Source organism: Pan troglodytes, chromosome 3, assembly GCF_028858775.2.
Source record: "Pan troglodytes isolate AG18354 chromosome 3, NHGRI_mPanTro3-v2.0_pri, whole genome shotgun sequence".
Lineage (NCBI taxonomy): Eukaryota > Metazoa > Chordata > Mammalia > Primates > Hominidae > Pan > Pan troglodytes.
The window spans coordinates 148,040,917-148,066,506 of NC_072401.2; the positions used below are offsets into that span (position 1 = coordinate 148,040,917).

Genomic DNA, 25,590 nt, shown 5'->3' on the forward strand with positions numbered 1-25,590 from the left:
CTTGATGCAGAGAAAATATCTCTCATAAAAAGGCAAGGGCTACCTCTAGATTTTAACATCATGGTGTGGTGGAGGTACCCATAGAAATACCCAGGAGACTATGAAGTTTACATCTATATAACGACAAATGATATAACGGTGCAGAAGTGAATCAAGAGAAATCTAAAGACACTTAGAAGGCATCACAAAGCCATCTGAAATCAGGTTAAAAATAAGCCACAGTTTCTCTTGTGATTTCTGAAACATTCTTTGTTTAATCATATAATTATTTTCATCTTCCAGTCATCATAAATAATCCACTTTATGACTTAACCAATCCTTTTGAAAAAATTTGGTATTTAGCACAAACACTGAACATTAGCTAGAGGTGTGTTAATTTTTAACAGAATAGGGAAAAATTTTTAAAAACCCACAAAAATTTTAATACTAAGAAAAAACATGAAAATACCAACATTATTACCCATTAAAAAATCTAATTTTGTAACAACCATTAAAAAAAATCCAGGTGGAAAAATGAGTAAACATAAATATAATCTAATGTATTTCTTTCATAAATACATTTAGACAAAACAAATACATAAAACAGATAGCTTTACAGTGTATAAACATAACAAAATATTTTAAGCTCTGAATAATTAAATCCCAATAAGCATGAATTAAAAATAAATTTTGATTTTATTTTTTGTTCTTTATGAAAAAATATGCCAAGGAATTTGTGTAAAAAAAAGAAATAGGCATAAACATATCACTAACGCCACCAAAGTTCACTATGTAAAGATTATTTGAAAACAAAGCACATTTTTAAAGCAAACGATAAAATGTTATCATAGCATTTTCAGTTGAATTTTATCCCATGATCACACCTACTATAGGTGTTAGACAATAGAGGTAGATAAGTTGGGGGCGGGGATCAGTATTTTAATGTTAGGGAGAAAGATTTTTATGATAGGGCAGATAGATGACAGACAGACAGACACTTCCATTTACTCCAAAATTCAAAGAAACTTGTAGGAACAAAACCTAAGAGCCTTCCTGTGCTCCATAGGTAAGCACAATTACCTAAGCAAAATTACTGTAGCTTTAGACACAAGTAAAATTCTTTATAACAGTGTGTACTACAGCCTGGTTAGCATAGATTTTTGCAGGATCTGGCATTAGCCTTAAAATTCACACTGAGAATAACTCTCATGAAATTTATTCAATGACACTGACAAAAGATGAGACCTGGTAGTAACAATAATATAAATTTACACAGTAGATAAACTTGGTGAGTTTCTACGGAATGATTTTTTGTTGTGGGCATAACAACAAAACAACAAAAACAGCTGCTGAGGACATAGCACGGCCTCAGTGAGACCCAGGATGCCAATATTGTCTATCAAATCAAGAGAGGACGTGTAAGAGGATGTGACAGGACGGCATGGAGGAAACACAGAAAAGTGTTCTCGTAGTTCTATACGTGGCTTCATTCTCTACTTGGGTCCAGTTACAGTTCTTGCAGCTATAGCAGAAGCAAATATTGGACACTCATTTGAAAGCTGCTGCCCCGTTGGGAACTAATTTTACTTGATATTTTGGTTATTAAATGGTTTTGCATGTTCTTTTCATCTGGAGAGACAGAATGTGTATATGTAACATTTGTTTGCATCCATGACCTTTATATTTTCATTTATTCATGAAAGCAATATGATTTAACTTTTAAAAAAATATTGCCAACATTTGTCAAATCTGCCAAGGAAATTTTCATTAATAAATTGTCTCAAATACCTTAAGTGTGCTTAATTTCAGGATGTAACAGGCTGCTTTTGGCCAACAGGGGCAATCTGGAAAGTGCTCAGCACATCTGCGTAATAGGAAAAAAATTTGGTCTGGGTTGTGGAATGTGAATAGAATCTACTATTAATTGATGCTGCTTTCAAACTGATTGTAACATTTTTCTGCCTCATATTTGGCTGTTATGAGTGTGTAAGTGCAAGACAGAAATTATTGAATAAAGAGGAAGAAGATATTAAGATATATTTTAAAGACCCTGAAAATCAAATCACAGAGTTTAACTCAAAATTTCACATGATTTCACTCATAATTCAAACATTCAGGCCCTTTCTTTGAAGCAGCTTATAATAAATTTAAGACATATAACCACAATCTCTCATAATGGGAGTGAGGAATTTCTGTGTGGAAACTATTTGAAGGAATGTCTTTAAAAATGATGTCAAGGAATGCATATATCTTACGCTTTTCAGCATCTATTCGATCTATGACCCCTGCTGAGTTGATAAGGAAGAGGCATGTCACAGTCATAGAAAAAAAGAATCACACAGTAAATCAAAGTATGCATGAATAAGACTTTGGAAATTTTCACTGTCATCAGAAGGGCATTTTCCTGATGGTGTGACCTCATTTCAAACATTACAGTAACTACTATAGGGTTGTATTGCACAAAGATGCTGCAGGGAAAGCATGTTTGCTTTTTGTCACTTACCATGACTGATTCCTGCATTAGGAAAACAAAATTAACCCCCAAATATTGTACCACCCCTGGCAGTAATCAACAAAGCATATTTTGGAAATAACGCTCTTGTCAAATACATTTTAAGGCACTTAAACAGGATCTCATATTTTTGTGTAAAAAAATAAAATATGCATTGAGGCAACATTCACAAGTACAAGTCTTCAGAATTGCTAGTATGTACAATCCTGTACATATATACATTGCTACAGAAAGTCCACCTCCTTTGTTATACTGTCGGCCTTGTCAGCTTCACTCCCTACAAGGAAGGAAAACATGTTCAGAGTTGGACAGTATCCATGAGCAAAGTGAAAGCATCAATTAACACCAGATAATTTATGCTATTAGAAGGAAGAAGAGGCCCACCCAGATGGCATCATATAACCAATAATCCAAACCTCTGGATACAAACAGATTTCCCTGCCCACCTCTCTGGCCGGCAGACTTTGTCATTTCCCCCTCCCACACCTGGCCTGGCTACTCATATGGTTCCCCTGTGCACTAGATGGTAGCCTTGGGTCTCAATCAGTACTGTGTGCAAAGCAGAGGAGGCACTCATGGATACCTGGAGGATGGACTCTTGGTATTTATTTTAATGCCCAAATTTGATGGATAGATATTCCAAGCCTTCTGGATTATTCAAGTTAGCCAGTGGCCCCCTGGTTTGGAGTAGTTTCTACACAAAGGAAAAATGAACAACATTGTACAATTTAGTCTCCCTTTTGGAAATGCTTCTGTTATTCTACAGAACAAATTCTAGAGCTTTTAAATGTTTGGAAGAAAAATTCACTCTGATTAATTTGCCGTTCACTATGGCTGTACAATATTGATGAGTATTAGGATTTTCAAATAATTTTCTTCATTCTTTGTCAAAATTTACATGTACAAATTCTGACTGACAATTGCACACATATTGATAAACATAAGCATAAATAGAAATAGAAAATTTCAAAGGGGATAAACAGTAAAAGAAAGAAAAAGTTACTGAACTGTTCCACAACCAACTCCGAGTAGGAGGCTCAGAGCCTGGAGTGGTACCCAGCATAGAAGAGGAATCTTTTTTATGTTAACATTTTGTTAAATAACTGAATTAGTGAACATGTTGGATGGGCTGAACTTCTCAGGTAGGATCCTGGGGGCCTAGGGCAAACCTTCTAAAAGTGATGTTACATTTCTATCTGGAGTGTCATCACGGTGTTGGGTAAAGATTTTGGGGGTCAAATAGCCCAGTGTTCAGGTCCTAACTCCAGCACTGGCTGAACTACCCTATGGTCTCAGGCCAGCTGCTCAACTCCCTGAGCCCATTTCCTAACCGGTAAAATGGAGAGAGCAAAGCCTGCAGTGAACATCATTGTAGATAATGATGAACAATGATGATAATAATTATGGCAGCTAGCATTATCAAACACTCATCACGTAATCCTCTACAACCCTAGGGTGTAGATATTATCATTAGTCAGCAGAAACTGAGCTACAGAGAAGTAAATTATGCCCCAGGTTACAGGATGAGAAGGCCAGCAGCCTGAGCTCTGAGCCCAGGCAGGCTGGCCCAAGATCCATCCTCTGAACCAGGTAGAGGATAGGATGTGCTTAGCACACACAGTGCTCAATAGGTGGTACTGTGGCCATCCTATTTTCAGGATATTAAGAACATGACACAGGGCACTTGTCATTGGATGCCTCTTCTTCCCACACATCTCCTGATAACAGTCATTACTTTGTGAATAGACAAAAATAAGTCCTGGTATGTCCAAATCACTGGGAAGGAGTCAGTTCTATCAATGCTACCACGTGATATGCATCATCTAAACTTCCTGTGAATCACCTGGTTTACTTATTTTGTTGATAATTTAGGAAATGAAATCCACAAATATCTAATGTGTACAAACAAGATTCTAAGTGTGGTGAAATTAACATTGCATGGACTTCTTTGCTACTTAAAGTTTATTTTTTAATGCCCAAATGCAGTTTTGCTGTACAATTAGGTTATTATATATCTGGAAAATTAAAAATAAAGTAGGCAACCTGGATAATGCCAGGTTCTATCTTATTTGGAAAGGCATGTGAAGTAAGACATAGATGAAAGACTGAGGCAAAGATGGTATGCACCAGAGTGGAGCAGGTATCTATTTGGAGTATATTTACTGAACCTTTACCCCATATAATATGCCCTTCAATATGAATGAGTTCAAAAGAGCTTGTAAAAACTGCATGTTAAGTATAATTGTCTTTTATAACAATTTAAAATCTTTAACCTCAACCCTCCTGTTCAAATTGGAATGGATCAGTGCACCATTATTATTGTATTTAAGTAAGAAAATATGTACTTGAAAACAAAGATATGCAAGCAAAATCAAAAGTGTATGAACAGTTCAGATTCAGGAACAGCATTTTAATCTAACTTGGATCCAAATAAGATCTTTCTGGGGACTCACCTTCTGCCTTGATACCATCCAAGACTTGATTGTTGGCACCAACACACTTCCCAGAAGGATCTGAGCTGGGTGGTAGATGAGCAAGGGTACAGATATTAAAGAGAGATGCTCATGGCCTGCAAACACGATCTTCAGCATCGGAATTCCTGTTGAACAAACAAGACAGAAAACCTAAACCAAATTCAGTCTGTCATCAAATTAAAGGCATACTCCACCAAAATCAGAACTTTGGAATAGGTTATTACCATATTTTCTCATGTTTATTCACAGAACTGAAATGGGAAAGTCTGAAATGGGTCACCAAAACTTTCCATCTTTCTTTCATGACATAAAGTTCTAACTAGGATAAGGTGGAAAGATGGTCAGTATTCGAGGGTACCAATAATTCTCACGGCAAATTAGAAGCTTATCTAACAAGGAGAGGAGAGAAGATTGCGTGTGATGGAGTTGCTTTAAGAAGGCTGAAAAATATTGGTGAGGGAGATGCTAAAAATGGATCTCTTCTTGCTTAGTAGTGAGATAGTCTGTTGGTCTTTAGGGAGGCCTGCTTGGCACCAGTTCAAAGTCCCAAAGCTTGCTTTTGAGAGTAAAAAAATATGGTAAGATCATGTATGGTATACACTGCTATAAGTAGGAGGGCATTTTAGTCAACTGAACCTTAAAGGATTTGTATGTTCCCTTTCGGCCAAGGATCTTAAAGTGCTTTACGATCATTAGGTAAGGCTCATACAGATTGGTCTATGGAAGATGAATACAAAAATTAGCCAGGCATGGTGGTGCATGCCTGTAGTCTCAGCTACTCAGGAGGCTGAGGCAGAAGAATCGTTTGAACCCGGGAGGTGGAGGTTGCAGTGAGCTGAGATTGCATCACTGCGCTCCAGCCTAGGTGACAGAGTGAGACCCTGTCTCGAAAATCAGGGCTGAATGTTTAAACTCCACAGTGAATGTCTTCATGGAACTCAAATGAATACTACTTCATGAGTCTACTATTCTATTATACCAAGAGCTGGGTGTGTATATTTTATAAGCTGCTGCCTATAGAGCATAATTTTTGAGCTTCTATAACTAACACAATTCAGACACTAGCAGTCTAACTATTATTACTAATTGTTTTAATGCAGCCACAGTCTTCAGAAGTGCTATGTATGTATCAGCTTCTTCAACTGGATAGCTTTAATAGCCTAGCTTTCTTGTTTCTCTGATAACAGCCTCTGAAAAGGACCTAAGCTCCTAACCATGTACAATGATGGCACATAAATAACTTTTTATTAGAACACAACAAGGAAGGCTTAGCTTTTTCAATTATTTTTACCTTCTAATAAATTTCAAACCTTTATGCAAAAAATGTGTTTCATGGTTACTTTCTTTTTCACAGCCTCACATATCATTGCCATAAACTGAAAACACTTAACTCTTCCCAAACATAGTCTCTGAGAGCTTTTAAAGTACATGCTTAGATTTTTTGCAGTTTCTGTCTTTATACTAATATAAAAAATGAAGGGCCTTTTTTAAAAAAAAGCTTTAAAAATCTACTGCTGAAAAGCAGCATCTGATACTATAGTTTTGAAAAGCTGTTACAATGAGAAAATAAAATCTGAACACAACTCCTCCTGTTTCCAGGAAACATTATTCATTCCTTGGCCCAAAGAGGTGATGCTAAGACATTGGGGGATGGGAGTGGAGTAAATGTGAGGCTAAAGGGAGCAAGTGATAGAAGTATCATGATATTTTGTCCTTAAAAATGACCACAGCAGGATTTGCTAACCCCAGATTTGAGGATTGAGGCTGCTGGGCTAAACCACCTATGTTGTCCATTCTTAGCTAAGAATCTGGGCTCTGTGTCATTCAGTCTTCAGCAAGCTTAAGTGATCTCAGAAGGGAAGCCACAGAGATAGTCCCAGATGCTGCTGCTACAATAAGTAAACAAAAAGTTCTATTGATGAGGAAACTGAAGCACCTAGTGGTCAGGAAAATTTCTTAGTGGTAGGCTCTAAACTGCGACTCAGGCAACCTGAATTTCCAGTTCTCCATATCAGGTAAGGTCAGTTCCAGATGCCATGGGCACTGCAGCTGCTGTGAAAAGGGAGAGGGCCTGGCATGCAAAACACTTTCAAGTCCAGCTGTCCTTTTGGAACTCATTCTCCTTGAAGACCTCCCAGAAGCACTTCCAGGGGCAGTATGGTGTCAAACTCCCCTGCTCGCCACACCAGGACGTCCCTGTGATTTCAAATATGTCAAAAGCAACTGCTAGGGCTACCCCAATAGTGGCAAGGAAGCCATGGATTCAAAGACATAGCTTTGATCCTCAAGAAGCTTAAGGTGGACAAATGATCTCTCCCTTCTTTGGACCCTAATGTCAAGTTTTAGGAAGTTCTCTTCCGGCCATTGCTAGTTCTTCAGCTCTTATCTCTCTCCTTCAAACACACCCTTCTGTCTGCTGCTCTTGCAAGGAAGCTGGGACTCTGCAAACACCTGTCCTTCTGGTCAGCTGCTCCTTGCAAGGGGCCCCAGAGGAAGGCTGGAGGAGGAGGAGGAATTTCTTTCTAGTCTGGGCTTCCTGCCAGGCCCCTTCACCAGTGCAGGGGTACTTGGCTCCAGCCTATAACTCATCGTGCCCCTGAGGGCCACAGTACCAGCGGGGCAGTGCCCCTTCTCAGATGTCTGAGAACCTGCTCTGCTGCCTCTCTCCAAGCTTCTAGGTTCTGAAAATTCTAACTTCTTCCCTTTGCCCCCCAGCTCCAGCTACTTTCTGCATTTATTTGTCTTGTTCCCTCACTGTTGCCATTTCCCTTTTCAGCTTTCCAACACTATTTAATCAATTCCCTGTATTCAAAGGGTGATTTCTGCTTTCCTGACGGACCCTGGTTGCCCTCTTCTTACTCTGCCTTGTATAACAGTCATTCCCTTTGCTTGAAAAAGAGAAGGGATCCACGATCACTTGCAGCTGCGGCCGAAATTTGTCAAATTAAATAGGAATTTCCCCCTACCACTTTATGTGCTTGCAATATCTTCTTGCTAGTCATTAATCAAATTTCCTATCTCTACCCCTACAAGTGAATAATGTTAAAAATATGTTTGAAAATAATATATCAGAGAAAAAAATAGCTCCCAGAGGTCATGGTCCAAGTCTCTTTCATGTACCCTCTCTATGCCACTCTCACATGGTGGATTCACAAGTCAATCACTCGCCAGGGGGAGGCCCACTCCAGAGACTCGAGTCATATGTTACTTGTTTTAGGAAACTTTATTTTATTTCAGACAATGCATGTCTGAAAGATGTTAGAAGGCCCATATTGTAAATGGATTCTTTTTCTGACTAATTTCCACCAAAAGCATTTCTCCCACTGCTCTATGGACTTAAAATTTTCCCTACTTTTCAATCATTCAATTATCTACTTTCCTTTTCAATTATTAGAGTTTCTTCTAAATCTATTTATCTCAACCTTTTCTTTCCTTGCTTTCTTTCAACCTCTCCCCCACTTCTCCTCCCTGCAATCCCAAGCATCTACTTAGTACATCTTCAGTTTCTCCAAGGTCAGAATAGAAAGAGAAGTTGGGATAAGCAGAATGAGAGTTAACACTTCCCATGTTTGAGTTTCCATGCTATGGTGGCGATCATTTGGAAGTGGTGAGCTCAATATCTCTTCTCTAAGGCATCTTTGCTGTTAGCAGCACTATCTGGACAACAACTGGAAACTTGGGGGTCATCTCAATTGTTGAGAGAGGTTGAGAACCTGCTAAAAGCCACTGCACTTACCACACTGTGATTTCTGTCAGCTGGCCAAGAATTCGGCAACATTTGCTCTTCACATCAAATCAGAGAAAATCAGCTGCATCTCTTATTCCAGAAGACTATGTAACGCACCACTCTTTTGTCCTCATCACTCACTTGCTTACTAATCCACTTGCTCACTGATTTATTCAATTAGAACTCATGTAACTGATCAAGTACTCTGTAGAAGGGCTAGGAATCCTGGGAAGCATGATTTGACCTAACCCTGCATTTCCATAACCTACTGGGCACATGGGTGACCACTCACACCTCCATCCCCCTCACCTTCGTTTAACAGCACCTCTTCCACAGTCTCGAACCAGTCTCTCTGCCTTCAGAGTTGTCCTGTCCAAGCCATTTTCTACTCTGTGACCAGAGTGAACATTCTAAAGTGCAAATCTGATAGTGTCACATCACGCAGAAGTGTATCACACAGGAGAGATCCCTAAGTGTGGCATAACAGCATAAGAGGACTTCATGACTTGCCCCAAGCTTTTGCTCTTTTTCACTCTAAATCTCACTACTTCTCTGCTCTTTGACCTGGGCACTCCAGCCATGATGGGCACCTTGTGGTCCTCCCACCCATCCTTGGCCACGTGCCATTCTCTGTCTTGCCCCTAGGCTTTGCAGCTGAGCTCCTTCTGCCTAGAATGCTAATCACCCATTCATGACCCACCCAACTCCTCTGTATCCTTTAGCTCTCAGTTCTTAGGTTGCCTCCTCTGGGAAGCCATCCTCAGAGTCCCAAGGTGGCCTTTAGATCCTTTCCACTCCATGCTTACCTACGCCAGGGCATTCCAGCCTCACCTTCGCTACCCTTATTATCATTGCCTGCTTCTCGTGCATTTCCTTTACCAAGCTGTAAGCTTCTTAGGGTCAGCAACAGTTTCTTCTTCATTGTTGAGCATATGGTAGGTGGTCAAAAGGAGTGTGTTGAATGAATGAACTTGTATTTTTCCAGATTCTGTCATAAAGTTATTGTGCAGACTATCACTCCATTTTTACTACATTTGTTAATTAGAAAAAAAAAGTAATAATTAAAAAACCCAAACAAACTTACTAGAAAGAGTTTTCCTTTTAAAGTAAAATTTAAATATAGGACTCTTTTCATCTTGCTATCACTGCAGTAATATAAATGAAGCAAATTAATTTTAATGCTCCCAGGTACTGATTCTGTGTCACCATGGTTGACAGGATTCAACTAGACTTTATGAGATGGCATTTGACTTTATGGAAGTGAACACTATGCACGCATTTACAATTTTACAGGGACTTTAAGCTGTCATGCTGAAAAATGTTTATAAAACATTAATCAAAAAATGCCTCTTTAATACAATGCATTGTCTGAAAGATGTTAGAAGGCACATATTGTAAATGGATTCTTTTTCTGACTAAAGTAATTTCCACCAAAAGCATTTCCCCATTGCTCTACAAGTACACTGTGTGGATAGATAAAGAGCACTTTCTCAGCACATTACTACCTGATCCAAACACTTGGGAAATCACTAATGTACAGCATGCCATATTTCCATGTCACACATGACACATTTGTCTAAAATTATCCAACAGAGTTTGACACTGCAGCATATTCCATAAGCAGAGCTTTCAACTGACATCTGCCAAGTAGCAACTTCAAGTAAGAGCTTTCTTCTTCTAACAAGCAAGTAAGGATTTTCTTTTATCCTATACCCAGGATGGAAAGGATAAAACAATATGTACAAGAACAAGTTTTTTTTTCTATTTTAAATATGTTTATTTTATGTTCTCTGAATTAAAAAATTCCCTTTGTATCAGTGTTCAAGCTTCAATAATAACTACTTTCTATTGGATGGACAGTTTTTTATTTTTCCTTGAGAAACAGACATTTTTCTTCTTAGATTAAATACGGACTTTTATTTAACTTCCACTGAAGGCTGCTCTATTGTTCACAACATAAAATGATCTACTTTACATTATTGTTCAGAGCTTACTTACTTGTGTAGGTGTACTATGTTCCTACCATTCATTCATTCATTCATTCATTCATTAACAAAATACTTTTTGGGCCTCTGCTATATGTGAGTTACTGGTCTAGGTGGTAGGGATATCAGGAGAATGACCCAGACAAGGTGCCTACTTTCTTGGGTGCTGCCTTCTCATAGCATTTGTCCTGACCATGTTGGCTTTCTACAATTAGAGGGGTGAGTGCCAGCCCCTCACAACTCCTGCTGCAACTGCAACTCCTACAGCCCCTGCAACTCCTACTGTCACTAGCTTACCTACTTTCTACCACCCAAAGTTTGGGGATCATCTTTGACAAATTCTATTTGTTCTTCCACCTCTAGATTAAGTTACCAAATTCTGTAGATTTTTTTCCTCATTTACCAGTCCCTTTTCCCCTCAGTTTTCACTGCCGTCTTCCTAATTCGGCTCCTCATAAATTTAAGCTAAGATTATACTTACAGCCTTCTGACATAACTCCTTGTCTTCAGACTCTTCCCTCATCAATCCTACAAATCACAGTGAGATTAATATTCCCCAAATCCACATTCATTAAAGCCAATACCCTGCTCAAGAACTCCAATGACTTTCCAGTGTCCATTCATCAAATCCTCTACTTATTCGACTTCAGTAAAAAACAATCATTACTACCACTACTATGTAAGCACTACTGGATGCTAAGTGCTCTGCCTGCATCATCTCCTTTAAGCCTTATGACAGCTCTGGGAAGTAGGTGGCAATTTTCCCATTAAAAGATGAGGAAACTGAGGTTTAGAGCAGTTAAGTACCTTGCCTAATGGCCTACGCTTGTATGCAGTGGAGGCAGAATTGGACCCCAGTGTGTTTACTTTTAATCTCTAAGCTGTGTTAACTCCATTAAACCAAAGTTTCACTTGCCAATTGCTGTCATTGGCTCAGGGCTGGCACTTTTTAATCCTTGTTAAAGCTGAGCCCTGCGTTTTTCTCCATATACCTAAATCCTTTGGGGTCACCAAGGCTCAGTTTTATATTTTCCTCCATGATGAAGGTGGCTTTCCTATTGATTTCTTCATTTTTTGGAAGAATGAAGGCACTCGTTCTAGATGCATCACATAATTTAGCCTTTGATGATGTTGCCATTATTTTCTTTTGTGTAGGTTTTGATTTTTCCTGAACATAGGCAAAACACTATATTTTTATTTTAATTTCCTGCAACATTTAAGCACAGGGCTGGTGCTCAATACATAAATAATTGGTTATTTATGAATAGGTGCTAAAGTAATGTTTCCTATGTTGAAAAAGATAGGATTTAGAACAAATACTAGTTGCTTCACTAGACTTTAAAGACAATGCATTCACATACTGCTATGGGAAAGGCTTATATTTCACAGGGCAAAAATAGATTTGATATGGCAGGAAGGAAAGAAACTGGACTGACCAAGGAACACAAAATTCAAAATGAGTACTGAAGTACGGAGTAAGCAAGAAAATGTATTGAAAAACAGATGCTGTGTCTTTTGAAGTCTAATATTACATGTACTTTCCCACTTAGCATGAGATAGTATACTCCAATCACCTGGATCATTTCTTGTCTTTCAAAGATTCATTCGCCTGAATTTACATGACTTGTTTTCCATTTAAATGCTTTCTCTGACTTTTCACTGGGTTTTGGAGAGAGCTGCTGGCAAATCTGGAATCCAGTTGCTGCTCTCTTCAGTTGTCATGGTGATTTCTCACTTTTGTTTAGTTTGTTCTTAGTTAGAAACATCCATAAGTTTACCATCCAAATGTCCTAACACTGTTATTTGAATTCTATTTCTTCCTTCTTAGTGAATCTTTCAGAAAAGCTCATTTTGCCTTTAAAATTCATTGGTATAGATGGTCCCTTTAAGCACAGTGCAATCCAGGAGGGAAGTTGCTATTGAGGAACACAGCCACTCTTCAGACATCACCAAATGCCAATCTTTTTGCCCCTACCCACCACACATGCCCATGCACATGGACACACACACACACACACACACATGCACACACGCACACACATACACACAGACTTTCTCTACAGAGACAAAATAGTCACAGAAAGTCAAACTCACAGCCACTGATTTATCTCAACTAAACAAAGGGGCAATTATACATTTTTTAGAGTATGAAATGATGGCTTGATAAGGTAAAACAAGGGCTTTGGAATTTGGTTAGAAAAGGCTTTCAGTTAGGACTATGCTAAAGCAAGCTACTTTCTAGTAATAATAGTTGTTTTTCAAGCAGGGATTTATCATTGATCATATCCAGTAATGTGCCTGAGGCTGAACAGTGTAGCAGTTAAGAAGCTTGGCGCAGAAGCTGGAGAGCCCTGGGTTTGGATCTCATGTCCACCACCATTTACCACCTGTGTGACCTTGGTTGGGCAAGTTATTATTTAACCTGTTTTTACATGAATGAAATGCACCTACTTTGTCAGTTTTTGGATTTTTTAAAAATAAAGAATAAAATAATATAAAATGTCTGGTATATAGCAAGTGTTCATCCATTATGTGCCAGGCACTCTTCTAGGTGCAGTGAATACACCAAAATTCCTGGCCCTCATGGGAGCTTACATTCTTACTCATTTAATAGGGAGACAAGACAGACTGTACCATGCCAAAGTTATGCAAAGAGCAATTGCACCCAATACCAAGATCATTACACAGGGCAGTGGAAAAATGCAGCACTGTCGTATGAAAAAAGATGTTAGATAAAATGAATTCAGTGAGCAGTTTAGTCATTTTAATTTTCTCTCTCTTTTAGAGGGTGTCAAAAGAAAGGCCACCTCCTTATAGGGTGGTGGGTATGACTTGCCTGTGAGATCAGTCTGGTGCTGCCCCTACACTAGCCTACAGTGTGGCTTTTTGGATCAGGCAGGTTTAGTCTGCACAGCCCCCAGAATTCCATTCTGTTCATAATCTGGCTATTCTAGGACTTTCCCCAAACCCATTCTGGAACCTTCCAAAGGCTGGCAACTCAACTTTCTGCAGAGTCCCCCAGGAAGGGGTAAAAGATCACAGATCACGTGACCTGCTCTCATTGCACCCATCTAAGTGATTGGTCTTTTGCTCAAATTCTCCATGGTATTTTAACATGCAGATTGTGCTGCCTTACCCTTGCCAGTGATTTATGTTTTACTTGCTTCCCTGTTTTTGTGTGTGTCATTCCATTTTTAACTAAAAACTGCCAAATTATTTGGTAGGACCCCAGCACAAGCATCAGAACCTCTACTGTTGCTTTATGAGACACAGAACATTTTTATCCTTTTTATACAAAGAATCATATCCAAAATGAGGTGTGGCAAAATGATACATGCAAATTGGAGCTCTTTAATGATTTTCTCAGTGTCCTAGGATTGGGTTCACTGAATCTACTTAGATTTAGGATTTCCAAATTGCTAAATAGAAAGCCAACAGCAGTGCCTCTGGGATGTCTGACAAACCCCCTTTGCTAGAGCTCTGGCAGAAAAACAGGACAATCTTGCACCAGTTCATCAGATATGTACCAATGGAATTTTAGTTTCCAACCTCTGAAGCCTGAAAAGTGTCTTAGGGTGATCTCTGTGGGTGGCATATGAGGGAAAGGAACATGTTGAAATCCACACAGGACATGTCAGCCAAACGTGCTGCACAAACTGGACCCAAACCTTCCCTTTGCTACCAACTAGGAAACTGCTTTCCTGTCAAGCCTTCCTATTGCTCTCCTGCCCACCTTCCTGTCTGCAATTAAAAAGACTGGAAGCTCAAACTTGTTTTCTGGTGTAGTCAGGAACTATTCGGCTATGCTAAGTAGATGTTTATGTAAAACTTTCCTAAGAGACTTGGCCTTCCCTCATATTTCAAAACCAGAATTCAAAAATATTCCTCTATCCAAAAAGAGGAATCAGGCCTGGAAAAGGAGGAAAATTAACAAAGATAGGTCATAAACTTGATGTCTAAGGCCATTATTAAAAGAAAGGAACGATCTTTCCAGTAATCTAAGACCTTTAGAAAAAAGAGAGCATTATTCATGTTCTAGTTTTCCAGCAGTCACACCTTACACAGGACTTCGGAAGCCATTATCTGGAGTTCACAGATATTTTGGGTTTTCATTTATTATTGGTAAGGCAGAATATTGATTGTAGCCAATACTTACACAGCGTTTACTATATGCCAGGCACTGTTCTGAGAGTGTACAAGCATCAGCTCATCCACTCCTCACATCCATGATGAGTGAAACTACCATTGTTATCCTCACTTTTCAGAGAAGGAAATTGAGGCAGCAGGTAAATAGAAATTTGCTCAAAGCCACACACAGCATCAGGACATAGCTGGGGTGTGAATACAGACAGACTGGCTCTAGAGTCTGTGCTCCTCTGCATGCTATGTGCCTGAAATACCTGAAAAGAATTTGTCAGGGTACTTAGGAACCCTAAAAAAGGGGTGCAAGGGGTGCTTTTTAATAAGATAGAATAATGGATGGTAAAATGTAAGGAAAATAACAGTTACACAGAAAAGTCTGAAAGCAAGAGAGATACACCTTTCAATAAAGGTGCTTATTACTTGGCAGGCTTTGAATAAAGGTTCGTTGATTACCACTTCTAGGACATTAGGAAAATTAAAAATTGTGTTTTAGTCTTCAACTACCCAGGCTGTAACCCCATCACTTTGCTGAAAGTTTTATGTAAATAAAGATGCAAGAAAAGACCAAAATGAGCAGCTGGTGTTGCTTGTTTTGAAACGGGTATGTTCTGATTGGAAAAGCTGCTTAATGAATGGCCTGAGCCGACTCACCAGGTGCTGACAATGAAAGATTTAACTCTACCAATTGAAGGTTTCTGCCTCAGAAGATCAGGTACACCCTCACCTGTCTGACAGCATTGTAGGAGTAACTAGCAAACGGGGAATTCAAGAATGAATTAAAGAACTGAGCCATGAAGTCTTCGCTCAAATACTGGCTGGGTCTTCCAGGAGGGGTCACCATGTTTATGGAGACAAACTTAGCAGGAAGTAGTGAGATTACTTTTTCCTTTTCTAGGCTGTGAATGAAGAGTTGTTTAGTCTTCTAAAGAGACAATCTGGCTAATGTTCATACTCACAGGATGTGAAAACATCAAAAATAGAATGAGAATTTCATATGACAAAAATAACACAAGGTCAAAAGAATATATTTAACATAGTCACCAACATAGAACTGGCCTCTTCTGACTGGCTCTGGAACTGTTGTCCAATTTTACAGAGTTTTTTAGATGTATTTTTATATAAATGAAGAAAAACACTTGAATCTATTGAGTCTGATGCAAAGCAAAGCCGGATGGTGTGACATGAGCTTTCGTTGACTCTGCCACTGCCCCACAACCTAGATGTAGTTTTCCCTAAAAGGCTGCATTGGTAATTTCATCTTTAGACACTGGAACTTTCAGAAGGCTTCCAAATATTAGTTAAAAAGTAAATGTGAGTAGGCTGTGACCCAAATGCACATTAACGATTTTTAATATACATTTTGTTTTGTTTTGTCAACATGACCTTTAATTACCTTCCAGCGGTAATTTTTCTTTTCATGGTACTGTGTTTATGTTGAACAAAAGCCTCAGAAGAGATTTCTTCTACATAAAAGAATGAGGCAGTTTTGATTTGGGGATTGAAAATCAGATTTATTTGTTCTTAGATCCATGTCTCTCTTAAAAAGTTTGACTCAGGTTTCTGTGATTTATCTAACCTAGATGATGTCCTGATAATCTACTCTTGGCCTTTATTTATTCTCAATAATTATAAACATTTGGCAGTTAGGACCTCATTTAGAAGACTTCTAGGCAGAAGAAATTTAAAAAACCCTGGAAGTCACTTCTGAAAATAATTATGTTTTTCTATTCTCCTCTGTTTTCTCTTCTGAATATTTAACATACCTAATTATGGCACAACTAATTCTGGTGTTCAGAATTAGTACACAAATGGTCAGTTTTGGTAACCAATGGGTAGGTATAACCCATCTCGCATTCTTTTTGGAACCTAGCAGAACATAAATGCATACAGAGTAAACGAGTCTAAATGCAGTAGTTTCAGCTTCCGCCACACATTGGAATCACCTGGGTGGCTTCTAAAAACTATGCTGCCTGGGCCTATCCTGACAGATTGAGTTAACAGGTGTTGGGGAGGGTCCTGACATCACTAGTACAGCACAGCTCCCAGGTGATTCTAATGTGGGCCAGGTTAAAGAGCCAGGTCTGGTATTGCGGTGGAGTCAGAGGACTCTGGAGGTAGACAATTCAGCCATGGTGCACCAGCTTTGCTATCTATGTGAACTGGGGTGAGTTATTTGACCTCTCTGAGGCTTGGTTTTCTAGTTTGGACAATGAGAGCAAGCATAGCTATTGTGCAGGGCTATTGTAAAGATTACATGCATTAATAAGGCAAATTAAGTGCCTAATGCAGTGCCTAGCACATGGGAGGTACCAAATAACTGCCAGACTCTTCCTCTAATACTTCAAAGTGTCTTCACATCTGCTTTCTGATTTAATGTTCACTTCAACATTGTGGGATAGGAGAAGAATACGGGCTTGCAAGTTTGGGTGTCTATAGGTCTGGCTGATTTAGACTTTCATATCATTTCATTATTAAAATAATTCCATATCCTCTCTGTCCTCTGGAGAATCTCAGGTTCTCAGTCCGTGGAGCTCTTTTCTCTACACATGCCCTTAGTGATCTCATCCAATCTGATAGTCTAAAATAACATCCATAGCCTGCAAACTTCAGCCTGGATCAGGATTCCAGACTCCACTGGATGTCAAAAAGACATATCAAACTTCACATGTGCAAATCCAAACTCTTGATCTGTTCCCACATGACTTTCAACCACTGACATCTGCTCCTCTGTAGTCTTCCCTAAGCCAGTAAATGGATCCTTACACCCCTCAGGCCAAACATCTTGAATTCCTTTCTTTTACCTACATATCCAATTCACCAGCAATTCCTATTAGTTCTGTGTTCAAAATGGATCTCAAATCCAAAGCTTCTCAACTCTTCCACCCCTATTACCTTTGACCAAACCACCCTAAACTCTTGTCTGGATAAAAGCCTCTCTCTTGAGTCTTCCTTTCTCACTGCCACACCTTCCCACAAAACCCCAGTCTACTTTTAACAGAACAACCATAGGGATCCTTTCAAAGTAGAAGTGAGATCTTGTCCCTCGTCAATTCAAAACCCCCAATGGCTTCCCCTCTCATTCTGAGTAAGAGGCAAGTCCCTACAATGGCCAATAAGGCCTAACACAATATTATTGGCCCCTCTCCCATTACCATTCCCCGGTCTCCTGTCTCTCACTCATTCCACTCCCAAGGTGAGCTTCCTCCTCCTTCCTCCAACATGCCAAGCGCACTGCTGCCTCAGGTCTTTGCCTTCACTGTTCCTTCTCCTTGGAATCTCCTTCCCCGAAATATCCACAGGCTTGCTCCCTATTTCCTTCAGGTATTTTGACCCAATGTGCCCTTTAAGGCTGAAACCTTCTCATCTCCACCCTGGCATTCCTTATTCTCCTTTCTGGTTTTCTTTTTCTCCATTGCTTACCACCATCTGATGTGCTGTATATTCAAGTGTCTGCTTATTCCCACTAGAAATTTTGGAAGCTAGATGAGGGCAAGAACTTTTTTGGTGTTTTGTTCACTGCTGTCCCCCTGCAGCCTAGAGCAGGACACATAGTAAGTACCAAATAAACACTTGCTGAATGAATGAATGGATGATGTAGATTATGTTTTAAAAGCATCTTTTCATTGGCACTGTATAGAGCAAACTTGTAGCAAAGGCAGCCCTGGGAAGTGTCACAGCTACAATTTCATTAACATGCTCAGCTTCGGTACAGATGACATTCCAAATCAGCTGGCTTCCTGGGGCCCAGGAATCTTTTGAGTTGTGTCCAATTTTATATCTCCTCCTGCCCCTAGGGTAACTTGTCAAAAACCTACTGGGTACCCCATAGCTTGAAAAAGTGGGTAGCTAACTTTAATTTATGGCTGGAGTTGTTTTGATGGGGCTGTAAATGGGGACATACAAGGGGAAACTGTTACCCTTGCTTTGCAGCTGTAGGCTCATGTATTCTTTACTGTAAAGAAGCATGGAGCGGGCTGTCATTAAAGACACTCAACCTGGTTTATAGTGTCTGGTTCAATTAAGAGAACTTCTGGGAAGAGACATGACCAAATAAATAATTGGAGAGATGCAACTCTGAAAGGACAATTGTTTTTTATCGATCTCTGTTTGCAAGTTGAAATTGAGAGATATAAACTTCAAGTGGATGGGCTCTCCTGGGTGAGAGTCTTCACTTCAAATGCAGTAAATGAGTGTTGTTTTGTGATGCACATTTTAGTACTGCTAGAGGCAAACTTTCTAAATATTAATAATAATAATAAACAAATCCCTCTGCAACTGACAGCGAGTGCACAGATGAACAGGGATTTCCAGGAAACAGGCTGTTCTGGTCTTCTGGATGTGGCAAAGTCTTCATCAGAAGGGATAAGCTCCAGAACAACAGAAAGTGTGCCCCTCATTTCTTTGGAATTCCCCTTTCAGGAGCACTGAGGGCATGTGAGTTGATTTTTAATGGGTAAAATTAATCTCTTTAGAGCTATCTCTATTATAAAGTACTTTTTAGTTTGAAATTAATATGAAACTATGGAATTAAAAGCTTCTAATGCTAAGAGCTGTCATTAGGAAACACAGTGACAAGGATTCAATATACTGTGAGGTGCCACTGTACAATATGTGGGATTTTTCATGTCTCCTTGCCATTGAGCTGTAGGTGACAACTGCAGGTAGAGCTTAGCTAGAATGAAGCTGACACATGCAAGCACTTGGCCCCTCTTGTTCCTGCTCCATCACTCAGGCTGAGCGAGCAGCAGATAGCTAATACGCCACTCATAGGTACTTCTAGAGGGCTGGGTGGTGTGATGGAAAGGACGTGGGCTTTGAAATTAGAGACCTGAGTTTAAATCCTCACTGTACCACCCACCAGCTATATAAGCAGATTATCTTACCCTAACCCCCCTCAGTTTCCACATCTGACTCAAATGAGGTTAAAATAACTATCTTGAAGGGTGGTTAGAGGTTTCAAGTGAGACAGTGTATGGGAAGTACCTAGTATAGTACCTGGCATAGAGTGAGCATCCCCAAAATGATAGCTATTAGGATTATTATTGTTGCTGTTGTTGTTATTATTATTATAAGAAGTAGCATTATGAAATAGTATTATGGGGCTCAAATTTAGCAGTCTACCAGGACTGGCCAGGGAGGGGCTTGTCACTGAGATCATTCAGGATGAGGTGTGCAGCACTTCTAAAACACTGCAGATGGTGATGCTGTGTACTGTCCTGGGAACTGAAACTCCCTCCCACTGATGCTGCCCAAACTCCCACTGGCCTCATCTGTTTATAAGCCCTGTATTCTTGGTAAGTGCTCATGATCATATTTGGTCTACTGCCCCTTTCAGAGCACTGACTTCTGGGAAGCAGTGATTCCATCTCCTGTTCTTTGTTTTAAAAAAATCCTTCTACAGTAATAATTGTGTTGTAAGAGTTTTAAAAAAATCTTTCTACAGTAATAATTGTGTTGTAAGAGTTTTAAAAAAATCACATAAGTCCCCTTTCATAAAGGGATTTATATAAGGATAACTTTCAAATGGCATTCTGAATTTATTTTAAATATGCTTCAGTTTTGCCCTCAGCTTGCCAGGAAGACATGATCTTAAAAAAAGAAAGCTGCCTCTGGAGGGAGTGCTAGGTATTTTGGGCACTAAATGGGTGGTTCTCTTTTGTTCAGATTATACTTTTTTTTTTTTTTTTTTTTTTTTTTTTTTGAGACGGAGTCTCACTCTGTCACCCAGGCTGGAGTGCAGTGCCATGATCTTGGATCACTGCAACCTCCGCCTCCCGGGTTCAAGCGATTCTCTTGCCTCAGCTCCCCAAGTAGCTGGGATTACAAGTGCCTGCCACCACGCCTGGCTAGTTTTTGTATTTTTAGTAGAGACAGGGTTTCACCATGTTGGCCAGGATGGTCTCAATCTCTTCACCTCAGGTGATCCACCAGCCTCCGCCTCCCAAAGTTCTGGGATTACAGGCATGAGCCATCGTGCCTGGCCTAGATTATACCTTATATTAATAAAATACTGGCATACTTTTACATCCAAATACTGTTGTTTAACCAGATTAATACAAATGAAACTCAAAAGGACATTTGAAGTTAGGCAAAATATGGTTACCCCAGCTACAAATTAGAAAAACTGGAGCCAGGTTTTTATCCTTCCTAGACAGGAAGACAATATCATATATTAAAACCATGGAATGAGGAAGAAGGTGATTCCTGGAAATTAGGGTCCGGGCCTACTGCATTTTTTAAAAATGATTGCTTATTATTATACAATACTTAGTAGTATGTCATAAGTAGTTATGTCATAAGGATATTCTTTTGGCTGATGATGGAATATAAAGTATTTCAAAGTTGGGTATACTGTGGCCTGGCTAAAGTAAGAAAAACAACAACCAACCACCCAGAGTTGACTGAAACTGGTTCCTACTGTCATCAAAATGCACCTACACAAAACCTGACTGAATATTCTGCTAGATCAAAGCTTCCTAAGAATCTGGGTACATGAGCTAGCACATCTGAAACCTGAGAGGTGACTCTAGATGTCAATAATGAGTGGCTTTCAAACTTTAATGTGCATGATACCCTCTTTTGAAATATGTTACATGTGTCGGACATCAGGGTTTTATCCTTAAAATTCAGAATCAGTAGGCTTGAGCAAATCTGTTTTGTTTTTAAATTTTTATTTCTTTTAAGAAACAATGCGCTATAATTTTGAGGATCACTCTTTGAGAAATGCTGGTCTATGGTGTCCATCCAAAGGGCTCAAGATTCTAAAGCTACATACTTAAGCCCTTCAAAATCAGAATTATTGAATAGTAGAGCTAGAAGAGCCCCAGAGATCATCTAGTCTGAACTTTTCATAGCCAGTGGACCACAGGGTTGAGATGTTTCAGAGCACAGGGCTCTTTCTGCAGAACTCTCACTACAGCTTAGCATGGTGGCTAATAGCTAGGCCTGGGCTTGATTTCTGGCTCTGCCACTTGGCATCATGTGACTCGGGCAAGTCATGGATCACTTGGGAACTTCCCTTATCTAGTGTGATTGTGGAGGTCATGTGAGCTGGTGCCCACAAAGTATTTATGGGAAGTGACCTACACCAAGCTGGTCATGTATAAGTTCTGGATTCTTTCCAGCAGATAAGGTATAAGCAGGAGATAAGGTATTCCAGCAGATAAAGCCAAAGGAAGTTTAAGGTAGGTGAAGCTTAGCTGTACTACTATAATTTTGCCAGCAGGTTTTAATGAAAGTAAGTTGTTGCCCCCATAGTTTTTTTTTTTTTTTTTTGTACTCAACATACACTAGTAGTTCAACACAAAAATATTTTATGCAACCTACCCTATAAAATGGCAGTCTCAGCTTGGACCTTTTAGGTGCTCTCAGAGCACCTTGCATGAGAGGGTCCCTCAAAGCTATGTAATGACATTCCAGAGCAGAATTTGGTGATCTTCCAGTCAGGTTCAGGAAACCACAGATCCTCCCAACAGTAGCTGGACACAAAATGAGGTAGGGATCACTCCCGCACATCCCTGATGGTTTCATATGCAGACTATGGGATTTGCCAGATTCTTATAGCAAGTGGGAAGTCTCTCTCAAACTTTTAGGCAGTCCAGATATCAATGAGAACCCATTTATTACATTTATCATGCAAAGTAACAAGTCAGTAATTTCACCAATCAAAATAATGAATTTCTGAATTCATTATGCTAATTAGTAAGGTCTCTGGTTGATAGAGATATAACAAAAGTATTTGTTGTAGCTGCCTCTGGAGTGAGTATTTCCTTTCTGATAAAGTTGTGGCTGAACACTACAGTGAGAATTTTCTGTTAGAGCAATTGGCTATTCCTGGCACTGAAGTCTAAACTAACAAGTACATACATAATTACCACACTGTCCATAGAGAAGTATTTTAAAGTAAACTACTTTATGTAACTAGCACTTTGCACAATGTTTACCTATTAAATGCCCAATTAATGTTTGCTGCTATTATTACTATTGAAAATGTGTTGAATAAATCAAAAAAGGTATAAAAACTGTTACATAAGCTGAATAAAATAATAATCTAAATAAAAGTAATCTTATATTATGCAAATTAAGAATCACTTTAAGTCTTAATTTAGCTCTGCTTCCTACATGGTATCAGAAATTTGGGTTAAAGTTCAGTGAAGGCCTGGTGCAGTGGCTCATACCTGTAATCCCAGTGCTTTGAGAGGCTGAGGTGGGAGGATCGCTTGAGGCCAGGAGTTTAAGATCAGCCTGGGCAACATAACGAAGCCCCCGTCTCTACAAAAAAATTTTTAAAAATTAGCCAGGCATGGTGGCTTAGGCCTGTAGCCCCAGCTACTCAGGAGACTGAGGTAGGAGGATGGTTGGAGCCCAGGAGTTGGAGGCTGCAGTGAGCTATGATCATGCCACTGCACTCCAGCCTGAGTGAGAATGAGACTCCATCTAAAAAAAAAAAAATCCACTGAAAAAGGGACAGCAGAAGCCAAAGCCTACGTGGCGACTATTTGAGGAAGAAGGTAAAACCTTCTCGCTAAGCAAGCTATAAAGCAATCTTTTTTAGACCTTGGGTTGTGACCCATTAGTGAGCTGCAAAATCAATTCTGGATCACATTGTAAAATATATTTCTAAATGTAGATTGTGGTTAAAAACATTTGACGTGGAGGAAGAAGAGGAGGAATAGAGCATGAGAGTATCAGGGTGAACATCTGGCATATCATTAAGATGAATGATACTTGAGGGTCAAGCTGGAGATCTTTCAGAGAAGCTTTAATATCTTTAATTTCATACCTGCTGTCTAGAACCCTGAGGACTTTCTAAATTTTGATTGCAAAGTCTAGATATGCTAGCAATGATTTTCAGATACCATATTCTGAATTAAAAATCCAGACCGAAAATAGTTCAAAAATCTCTAAAGAATATTATTGTATCACTTTGTTTGAGAACTTCCATTTCTCTCTTTCTTTATGTGGATCAGAAAATAATAGCACAAAATGACAGACACTCCCTCACTTTTCTTTAGCCTGGTGGTAAAAATCTACTAGGTCCATAATTTTAGCAGCATCTTTAAGAATCTGTCAAATGGCAAAGACTCCCAAACTGCCTTTCCTCACAGAACTGTAACTCTGAAGGAAATTGCATGACAGGAATATATTTATGGCTACACTCCAAAGATAGTCTTCTATTTTCTGTCGTTCCTCTGGATTTCTATTTCAACTTTAATGGGTTACTGTGAAACGGCAATGTGGCTCTTAGTTTGCAAGAATGGAGTGCAGACAGTGTTGCCTCATGAAAGGTAAGGCTGGCTCACTAGATCTACTTTAAATAGAATATAACTTTTTATTAATAATAAAGAAAATGTAAGAAATGAGTATCAGTTTATGACTGGGCCACATGGAGATATATGTTTATGGGAGCAATTACATTTGTTAAGTATTTTAGAACTGTCTTATAACCAGCAGTGTAATCAGAAATAATTTTCTTTTTAAACAATTAATAAAACAATTCAAACCCATGCGAAGATCAAATATTTATAATACTTGGATCTAGTAAAGCAATTTTTGGTCTTCAAAGTGTTTTCATATCCTATAATCCAATGCAGTTCTGGAAGTTAGGAGGCCTGGAATATAGTTTCTGAGATATGATCTGGGATAAGTTTAAAGATTTTTTTTCTATGCTTTCATTTATTTGTATGCACAATAAGGCAACAATTACTGACTTGCTAATATTCAAGATTGTTTAGGTAACATTATACTACAGGGTTAAGAGCTTTAATCTTTTAGACCAATTGTAGAGTAGTTTTATTAAGATAAGATTCTTTATGTACCAAGTAGAATAGGCTTTGTGTGGAAAATAATACCAGAAATGCAAACTTTTGTATTTCAAATCAATTTCCTCTTGACAAAATGACTCAAATGTTATTAAATGAGATTTTTAGCCGAAGTTGTAGGTAATTCTTTAACATTCCTAAGAAACTTCCAATCAAATGGAAAACAAGATCCTTTTAAGATTGTGTTTCTCCTAAGACAGTTTGGAGGGTCTGAAGGTATTTTTTAACCTCTTTAGGAAGAAGCTATAGACATATTTCCTTTTCTGTAATATGTTAACATTATTTATGTAACTATTCCTTTCAAGAACTTATTTCCTTTGTGCACATAATAGGGAAACTTGTTATTTCATAGAGCAGAAATATCAGTCACAGACTCACAGAAACTTAATACTGGAAGGAATCTCAAGTGTCGTTTTGTCCATCTTCTCATTATATGGATGAGGAAATGAGGCCTATGGCAATTAAGTGATTTGTTCCAGCTTTTGGTGAGAGAACTGGAACAGGAATCCAGACTAGAATCAGGGATGTGCTCTTTATCCTATGTCTACCAGAAAGCTATATTCTTTTAGCTTAATGCACAGGTTCTTGTCATAGTTCAGCTGTGTAACTGCAACTAGACCCATAATTAAGTACATATAAACAATGTAAGAAATAGTTGCCTTGATTTGCCTTTGTACACAAATGTCTGTAAATGGCAAGATATACAGTGGACTTTTAATAAGCATTGATGATGATACTCTATTTAATATTTAATTAGCATTCATTCAATTCAGAAGTACTTTTGGAAATAGGAAATTTGGAGTCTTGCCATTGACTGCTAATAGTCAGCTGACATACTCTGAGGTTATCTGCTTTCAGTTTGCTATTTAAAAACATTAAAAACTAACACAAACATGCTTAACTTAAGGACCTCAAACGTCCTGAAACATTTGCTTGCTAAGTGTTGTGA

General features: G+C 38.9%; 1 protein-coding gene across 11 annotated transcripts in view; it reads right to left on the reverse strand.

The window, feature by feature from the left end:
• Nucleotides 1-234: 234 nt before the first annotated feature.
• The window catches only part of SLC10A7 (solute carrier family 10 member 7), a 262,461-nt gene continuing 237,105 nt past the window's right edge, over nucleotides 235-25,590 (reverse strand). For 6 of the 11 annotated variants that reach the window (XR_010156719.1, XR_010156717.1, XM_063809936.1 and 3 more), the window contains 2 exons: nucleotides 4,945-5,090; nucleotides 235-2,768 (listed from right to left, as the gene is read on the reverse strand). Coding sequence is in view for 7 of the 11 variants with exons in the window: in XM_063809936.1 (XP_063666006.1) it covers nucleotides 2,739-2,768; nucleotides 4,945-5,090 (176 nt within the window). In the remaining 4 variants the exon portion in view is untranslated. Of the gene's footprint in view, nucleotides 2,769-3,074; nucleotides 3,186-4,944; nucleotides 5,091-25,590 lie in introns of all 11 variants that reach the window. The other 5 variants (XR_010156718.1, XR_010156721.1, XM_024356321.3 and 2 more) reach the window with 1 other exon arrangement.